The sequence below is a fragment of the Asterias rubens genome, chromosome 22, assembly GCF_902459465.1.
Source record: "Asterias rubens chromosome 22, eAstRub1.3, whole genome shotgun sequence".
NCBI lineage: Eukaryota > Metazoa > Echinodermata > Asteroidea > Forcipulatida > Asteriidae > Asterias > Asterias rubens.
This window is the reverse complement of record NC_047083.1, coordinates 4,670,431-4,679,483: the sequence shown is the minus strand read 5'-3', so window position 1 is coordinate 4,679,483 and position 9,053 is coordinate 4,670,431. Positions and strand designations below refer to the sequence as shown.

Genomic DNA, 9,053 nt, shown 5'->3' with positions numbered 1-9,053 from the left:
CAATAATAAATAATTAACTATGTACATGAGAGGAGAGAGATCATGAGGCACAGGCCCTGCCATAGCTTGTATAGACAACAGCCTAAGTTGTGTCTATAAATTGCACGGTTTTCCTTATTTTTATACGCCTTGAACTAACACGGCACGCCATTTTGTGGAGTCAAGGTTTTGACTCAAACTTAGAGCCCGAGTGTGTGTAAGAACATCCAATTATGATATCATATTTTTTAAATGGTTTGGGTATAATGTTTATAGAACACAAAACACAATGTCTGCAACATGTCTGAAATTGATTTGTATTAGGCTTGCAACTGTTTGACAACATTTGTAAAAATAATAATGTCCTTATCGAGTTTTCCAACATTAAGGTAATTTGTTACTATAATTTTGTTTTCTTTTTTTAATGATTGGGCTAGTAATGCTTGTTTGCTTGGTTTGATATTATGTGTATGTCACTTTTCTTATTTTTCCTGTTTGGCAGTGTTTCTTGTTCTTCAGGTGTTTTGGTTTCGTCACTGTTTACGTGAAAATTACTGAATGTACATCTAGGCGAGCTCACTAACAATGGTTGTGATCAAAACTTATAGGTCTCAAAGGCATTGGAGACGTTTAGCAATCATTATTGTCAAAGACCAGTATTCTCACTTGGTGTATCCCATAAACCAACGGAACAACAACAACAACAACAATAACGACCCTGTTGAATAAAAATTAAAAGGCTTCAGCTTAGTCTTTTATTATTAATTGAATGAGGAATTGCCTCTTTCTAAACAACTACATTACTTCAGAGGGAGCCGTTTCTCACAATGTTTTATACTATCAACAGCTCTCGATTGCTCGTTCCCAAGTAAATTTTTATGCTAACAATTATTTTGAGTAATTACCCAAAGTGTCCAGCCGTCGATTTCACCAAACTCATCCTAACTTACGATTAATCTTAGAACTTAGCACGTGTTCAGTTCCGTATACTTATACGTTAGGACACATTGAACCCGTCCTAAGTTAGGACGGGTTACTCGTCCTAACCCGAGTTAGGATTGATCCTAGCATTTCGTGAAATCGGCTGCAGTACCTTTAAGACCTCATTGTTGCTACCTGAGAATCTGAAACTGACCATTATAAATGTTCCTGGTCAAATTATATGCACCAGCAATCCCAGTCAATGACTCAATTTGAATAGAATACGGTTTAGGGAGATTTTATGCCGTTTCCAAACTATGTAATAATGAGCAGTTTTATTTTGTTCAAGTTAACAGTCTTGAAGTGCTGAGAACAACACCATCATTAATAATTGTGCTGTACAGCACAACTATATGGTGTTTGACATGGGTATTGTCACTTAGGCTCCCTACTATGGAATCAGCTCACCCCAATACCTTCATTTAGAACTGTGCACAGCTTCAAAAAATACATGAAAAACCTACTTACAACCAGTATCGTCTAAAATGACACCACCTGTAACTACACGCGTACCATGATTATCCATTCCAAATTATCAAGTTTTTGTAATTTCCTAAATAATGTTCTGTTAATTTTCCTTTTTGTTATCAACTCTCAATATGTATTTATGGCTGCATAGCAAACACATTTTTTTCAAAACAGTTTAATTACAAACAATCATTGTTTTGTGTTATTTTTGCTGTATGCACTATACCTTTCACCGTACCTTAATTTCAATAATCAATATTGTTATTGCTATAAACTAAAACCTATTAATTTACATTATAAAGGGTCCAGGCTCTGTATAAGCCAAGGCTTTTTTCCTGGTGCCCTCCTCTTATCACTCGTTGTTCTTATTTTTTGTATGTTTCATGATTATTTATTGTGATATTTGGAAATAAAAAACAAACAAACAAACTTATCAACAACGAAAATAATATACTCAAAATACCAACTTTAAAAAGAGTTAAAAACAACACAAATATTATTGTTTTGGCAGAGTTAAGTGCTATTTTAACATAGGGGTGCCGGAACATAGGGGTGTTTGGGTTGTCGGAATAATTTTTTGTAGGGGGTGTCTGAACATAGGGGTGTCGGAATATAGAGCAGTTACCCACACCATCTAATGTACATTTTTATTCATTTTATTAATTTATATGTGACAGCATCCATTGTGTCAATTTCAACACCCCAGTTCTTGTAGTGTAGTAATCCAACTGAAGGTTCAAAGAAAACGATTCCGAAACAAGAATTAAGACGATGATATCAATTACAACAACCATCATAAATTCATAAAAATTATAAGTCACACACCGTTAATAACTTCATAGGGAAGTGTTGTGTTGCATTTGTTTTAATTGTACAAACAAGTGGCTTTAAACATGTACTTATTGCTCGTTAACACCATCGTCGTCGTGATTGCCATGGAGTTTACACAGGGTAAGTGTACAATAGATTACATCGTATTAAAGGAACATTACAGAATCGGTAAGACTAAAAACTCGTCTAAGATCACATACAAACTGAACACGACGGTCTACTGATGATGACAGTTAATATAGGTTTTCCCGGTCAATTTCAACAAAAATCCATTCATTTTAACTCCTGGCTAATTCAATTTCGTTTTGAAAAAGATTGCACTTTGAATCAGCATTCAAGAGTCAAAAAGAGTTGTTCAATTTCAACAGTTAAGCATTCACTGGTCAAATAAAATCATAACATTTCATCAGGCCACAAGACTCCTTCAATTTCGTTAAAGCCAGCAGCAAGAGCTGGTCAACCATTCAATTTCATTAATGGGCAAACATTTTCCAAATGTTTGCATTCAAATTCAAATTCTATGTAGTGTGCTTATACTCATTCGTTGCTGCCTATAAAGGCAGATACTTTCAGGGAAAACTCCTTTCTACACTGGTTTGACGTTTATGCCCAACGGTTGTGAATAAAAAATGGCTGCCCGTGGTCGGTACAAAGCAAGATAAAATTGAGATTAATAGGTTTTCAAATTAATTATAACGACCCCTTATAATTTTAAGCTTTTTGTTTCCCTATATTGTTTGTGTTACCTTCTTTTTTGACATGTTCCGGACATTAGCAGAAACAAAGACAACAACATGAAAACCAGTACAACAAAATCTCAAGGATAAAGCAAAAGATTTGGTTTCCATTTTAAAGTTATCGGATACAGGCTTTAACTTTAAGGCTAACAAAGCACAAGGAACAATTATTTCAATTAGAAAAAAAATGATGTAAATATAATGTGAAGTACATGGAAACACCTCTTATAAAGGACAGCTAATGTGCCAGTACAGGAGCTTTAACTTCCAGTCTACTCACAAAGCCATAACTCATCTTTTAATTTGAATGCAAAGAAGTTGAAATTCGTTGCACATAAATGAAAAAAGAAAACTCAAACCAGCAGCAAAATCATGTTCGCTTCGGTGGGTCTAAATTTGAATGCATCAATTGCAAATAGGTAGTAGAAATTCAACTTAAGAATGGTCAAAGTGTAGTCTTGAATACCTATAAATGAAATAGAACGACTGAAGCGAATCTGAACGAGAAAAATGCAATCATGTGTGCACGAAAACGAAATTGAATGCTTTAAGAGCTAAAAAGACACCCTAGTTTGAGAGAATTAGGGGAAACTGCGTGAATTTGAATGCATGTTGATGACATTGAATGATTTTTTGCTGAAATTGGCCGGGAAAACCTATAGTAGAAAACATCAATCGAAATATTATTGTCTAAAATGTCATAATTATTTGATGAAATGTCATAATATTTGATGAAAACTAATTTTGTTTCCCGTTTTTAGACTATCGGTCATTTAGATTTGATTTTTTTTTTTTTTTAAATCGATGTCATATGACTTGTGAATCCGTTTTCCATTAATTTCGCGTACCCACTTGGCTGATCGATCTCAAACGTATACAGATTTGTCAGTTTATGTAGAAGGTGCTTATACTGCCAGCAACCTCGTTTTGGAAAACCAATTATGTACTAACGTTCCTTAGAGGTTTTTGAACTATAATTGCAAATGTTTCTGTATGTTTTGACTCTTGGATGAACACAGTAACTCTACGTCTCGAACAAGGTTGAGTGTTGATCAAATTTACCGTTTACGTTTACGTTTACATTTACGTTAACGTTTACATTTACGTTTACGTTTGCGTGTACGTTTACGTTAGAAACTTGGCAGGATTTTTAAGTGAGGACGTTAAGCAAAGGGTGCTTGATTGTTGGTGGAGTGTAGATCGGTCACAGAGGTGCTATCATAAACAAAACCTGGAGAACTCAAAGTGCTGAAGACAAGCCATCTGAAAATCTGCTGCTGTTTCTGGGTGCAACTCCTCCCCTATTGAAGGCCTCTAAATGCCCCTAAGGCCAACACCACAACCGTGGGAGCGAGTTCCAAAGTTTCACAGTTCTGGGAAAGAGGGAATTACCGTTCATTATAGAACCCTGGCTATAACTGTATTATTATTGAAACATATGCATACGTCATTGCCTGGAAAAGATTTGATACTGTGGAAACAAAACCAACTTTGAAACCTTGAAGTGAACGTGATGCTTATATACTTTGCTCCCGATTCTCGTGTAAGCGTTTGAATACATTGTTAAATGAACACGTTGCCTTGGATCGGTCGAGTTGGTCTTTGAAAAGCGTTTGTAACCGTTTGTAATAAAATCAAGATTAGAAAGATATTTTAAAAGTAGAATATAATAATTCACACAAGTATCACTCGAACTTGCACGGTTTTCCTTTCCTCGTCGACTAATACGGTTGGCCATTAATTTTATGGGAGTCAATTTTGACTCCCTTAAATGGCCGAGTATTAGTTCGCAAAGTGAAAGGAAAACCACGCAATTTCTAGACAAATTTGTATGGATCGTTGTACTCTACTTTTTCAACATCTTTCTAATCATATGCATATTATAACAAACGGTTACAAACCCTTTTCAAAGACCAACTCGACCGATCCAATTCCAAGGCAACGTGTTCCTTTAACAACATATATTTTATTCAATTTGGTTTTACCCATATTTACGTTAGCATACTCATGTGGGATTCGGGTGGGATTCGGTTGGATTCGAACCACGACCCTTGCAATTCTAGAGCAAAGTTATTGTACCAACTATACCACCGAGATTGCCAGGTAGCTATAGGCAGTTCGGATCCTATGTTTTAGCATCCATTCAAGTATGTTTTGTTTTCTTGTCATTTTTTTTTATGGTACAAATTTAGGTCAACAGTCATTTGAGCTTCTACCTCACTCCACTGTACTTGCTGGTTCCAATGTGACTCTTGTCTGCACGGTGCAAAATTTCCATAACAACATAACTAACATCTCTTTATATTGGAGTAGGCCTAATTACCCTGTAAACACTACTAAGCCAATTGTTAGCTGTGGTCCTAATGAGACACTAGAGATAGCAGGTACAATGGTCTGCAACTTGACTCTAGAGTCAGTTGAAGAGTCTTCGGGCGGAGAGTATACTTGTGATGGAGTTGTTGGTGGCGTCCATTTCACGAGCAGTAAAGAGTTGCATGTAGGTAAGTAGCCCCCCCCCCCCATCCCCGCCCCAGCTTTTGATGACTTTGTTAATTAAAACACTGATTTGTTTTACATTATCTCGGTATTGAGGGAGCCGTTTCTCACAATGTTTTATACCATCAACCTCTCCCTATTACTCATGACCAAGTAAATTTTTATGCTAATAATTATTTTGAGTAATTACCAAAAGTGTCCACTGCCTTTAAAGGCAGTGTACACTGTTGGTAAGTAGTCAAAATAATTATTAGTATAAACCTTACTACGTAACGAGTAATGGGGAGAGGTTGATAGTATAAAACATTGTGAGAAACAGCTCCCTCTGAAGTGATGTAGTTTTCGAGAAAGAAGTAATTTTCCGCGAATTTGATTTCGAGACCTCAGATTTAGAATTTGAGGTCACGAAATCAAGCATCTTAATGCACTCAACTTCGTGTGCGAAGGGTGTTTTTTTCTTTCATTATTATCTCGCAACTTCTACGACCAATGAGCTCACAATTTCACAGGCTTATTATTGTATGCATTTGTTGAGATACACCAAGTGAGAAGACTGGTCTTTGACAATTTACCAATAGTGACCAGTGTCTTGTAATTTACTTTAGTTTTGAATTTTTTTAGTTTTAAAAGGTGAATATAATGATCCACACAAGTATCACTCAAAATTGCACGGTTTTCACTTTACGTCGCAAACTAACACGGTCGGCCATTTATGGGAGTCAAAATTTTGACTACCATATTTAATGGCCGACCGTGTTTGTCGACGAGGTAAAACGAAAACCACGCAATTTCGAGGCATATTTGTGTAGATCATTGTATTCTACTTTTACAATATGTTTCTAACCATATCGATGTTATAACAAACGGATACAGGACGCTTTTCAAAGACCGACTCGACAGATCCAAGGCAACGTGTTCCTAGTTATTATGCGTACAATGACATCCAACAGTTATTACTGCCGGCTCTTGTAAATACATGTTTCAAAAGTATGTTTTAAGTTTGTTTGGGAACAAGAGTGACAAATTCACTTTTTTTTGTCCGAGTGTTGCAGTTTCACTCTTTTGAGAATGAAAATCAATCTGTTTCACGCTTTTTGAGTGAAATCGGAACGAACTTCACTCTCAATGAGTTAACAATATCCATATTTCACTCTAGAAAAAGCTCTCGCCGCCTTTCCTTAATGTGGCTCTTTGCAAGAGTGGCATGGCAGACAAAACAAGTGGTTTTCACTCTTTACACGATAGACTATAATTACTTTTTCACTCTTAAATGTATGACATTACAAACTTTTGGTTATGAAGTCAAGACAGCAGCTTTCTAACCTTGTGGAGAAACATTTCAATTCGAAGAATAGTGTGGTTGTTTAAAAGTATATCAGTCTTTTGCCACGGAAATTTAAATGTGAGAAGCGTAAATGCTTTGCAAATTAAATTCTCCTTCAAGGATACCTCTTCCTGTGTGGACACAGCCGCTCCGGATTTTCAAGTCAAATGCATAAATTAATGACGGGTAAAGTTTTCGTTTAGTTTAGCTGATGGCATGAGAGGCCATTTTGATTTATTTTTGTATATGTTATCGAATCGGAATGTAAAAACTGTATTTTTATTTTTACTTTTTTAACCACAAATCGCGGCACAAGGGCCAAATTGCACGTGTCTGTACAAATTTTGAAGTGTTTCGAAATTTAAAAGAAACATCAATACATCAACTAAAACCAGTTTTTTTTTAAGACACTGGATACTATTGGTCATTGTCAAAGACCAGTCTTCTCACTTGGTGTATCTCAACAAATGTATAAAATAAAAAACCTGTGAAAATTTTAAATTGATTGGTCGTCGGCGTTGCGAGGTAACTATGAAAGAAAAAACACCCTTGTCACACGAAGTTGTGTGCTTTCAGATGCTTGATTTTGAGACCTCAAGTTCTAAACTTGAGGTCTCGAAATCAAATTCGTGAAAAATTACTTCTTTCTCAAAAAATTCGTTACTTCACAGGGAGCCGTTTCTCACAATGTTTTATACTATCAACCTCTCCCCACAATCAAGAAAAGGTTTTATGCTGATAATTATTTTGAGTAATTACCAATAGTGTCCACTGCCTTTAAATAATGTTAATTTTGTTTTGTTCACAGTCCCATATCCTACTGTTGAGCTGCAAGACCCATGCAATGTCTGGCACCAAGTTGATAACATTGAACCTGGACCCATCTGCATACGAACTACAAGAAGCAACCTCTTATTCAACTGCAATGTTTACAACATCACAGATGGTGCCTCAACTATCACATGGACAATCAATGGGGATGAGGTTATTGGGGACGAGGTTTATGTGACGTCAGCTGTGACCCCGGGGAACGGTCAAGATGGATTGATTGACACGCGCAGTAGCCTGGATGTAGCGCGCTGGGCGGATGAATATCAAGATGAAGTGATTAACGTCACGTGTCATTTCAGTGGTTATATGAACATTGAGCCATTGGAAGTCACCGCTCAAGTCAAGATCTATTACGGTATGAAGTAGAGTAGATCTTAACTTATGAAGTTCCCACGTTTCAAAGGATTTGGGTACTTTTGGTATCACAAAACAGAATGTCCACAGATTTATAATAAACTTACACAGTTTGAAGATAATGATAGTAGAAAGCTTACCTTAACATATCAGTTGCTGAGCTGCTTACATAGTTTTTGAAAAATGAGTAAAACTGTGTTACGAAAGTACGTTTTACATTCTGAAATAATGTTCGTCTCGTGAAAGGAAATTATTTTCGTGACCCTTTTTTACTAATTTCTCAAAAACTACAGCACCTCAGCAAGTAATATTTCTTCAAACGGTGAAAGTTTAATGTAGACCTGAATAAGGACATTGTGTTTTGTGTTTAAAAAAGTATCCAAATAATTTAACTAGTAACTAAGTAATACGTACAACAAACATGCATTGACCATACGAATGTTGAGACATCGACTTTGAATCTCAAAAGGAAAAAAGATAAACTAGACATCAAGTGTTTGTGAACAAACACAGAGCTGTTCCGTTTTTAATTTTCAATGTTCAAGGGGTCTATAATTGAAAAGAAACTGAAGATCGGTTGCATGGTTCTTGAGATATGGTCCCACTTCCGGTTGACCCGGAAGTAAAGGTCAATTTGGGGTCAAGGTAATCCAGGTTCAATCTTTAGAGCTCAAAGGGTCTATAACTGAAGAGAACTTGCACATTGGTTGTGCAGTTCTTGAGATAAGGTCCCACTTCCGGTTGACCCGGAATTAAAGGTCAACATGGGGTCATACCTACCCGATGGGATTGTCCGGTTGACCCGGAAATAAAGGTCAACATAGGGGTCTTAGTTTTCAAAGTTAGTTTTTAATGCCTAAGTAGTCTATAACTAAAAAAAGTTTGAAAATCGGTTGTGTAGTTCTTGAGAAATGGTCCCACTTCCGGTTGACCCAAAAGAAGAGGTCAAAATGGGGTCACGGAATTTCCCCAACAAAATGTAATGCCTTAGGAATCTATTACTAAAGAAAAAAAGTAAATCGGTTGTGTAACTCTTCAGATATGGTCCCACT

At 36.3% G+C, this 9,053-nt stretch overlaps 1 protein-coding gene across 1 annotated transcript; it reads left to right on the top strand.

The window, feature by feature from the left end:
* Positions 1-1,877: 1,877 nt before the first annotated feature.
* LOC117305413 lies at positions 1,878-8,013 on the top strand. Its single transcript, XM_033790283.1, has 3 exons — positions 1,878-2,379; positions 5,189-5,497; positions 7,625-8,013. The coding sequence occupies exons 1-3, from the start codon at positions 2,322-2,324 to the stop codon at positions 8,011-8,013; spliced, it is 756 nt and encodes a 251-aa protein (XP_033646174.1). The 5' UTR covers positions 1,878-2,321.
* The last annotated feature ends 1,040 nt before the right edge of the window (positions 8,014-9,053 follow it).

What these genes read in the sequence shown, in the direction of transcription:
- LOC117305413 (XM_033790283.1), top strand. Translation starts at nt 2,322, where the DNA reads ATGTACTTATTGCTCGTTAACACCATCGTCGTCGTGATTGCCATGGAG. An exon ending in TGCCATGGAGTTTACACAGG is followed by an intron (nt 2,380 to 5,188) that starts GTAAGTGTACAA and finishes GTACAAATTTAG; the next exon opens with GTCAACAGTCATTTGAGCTT. An exon ending in CAGTAAAGAGTTGCATGTAG is followed by an intron (nt 5,498 to 7,624) that starts GTAAGTAGCCCC and finishes TTTTGTTCACAG; the next exon opens with TCCCATATCCTACTGTTGAG.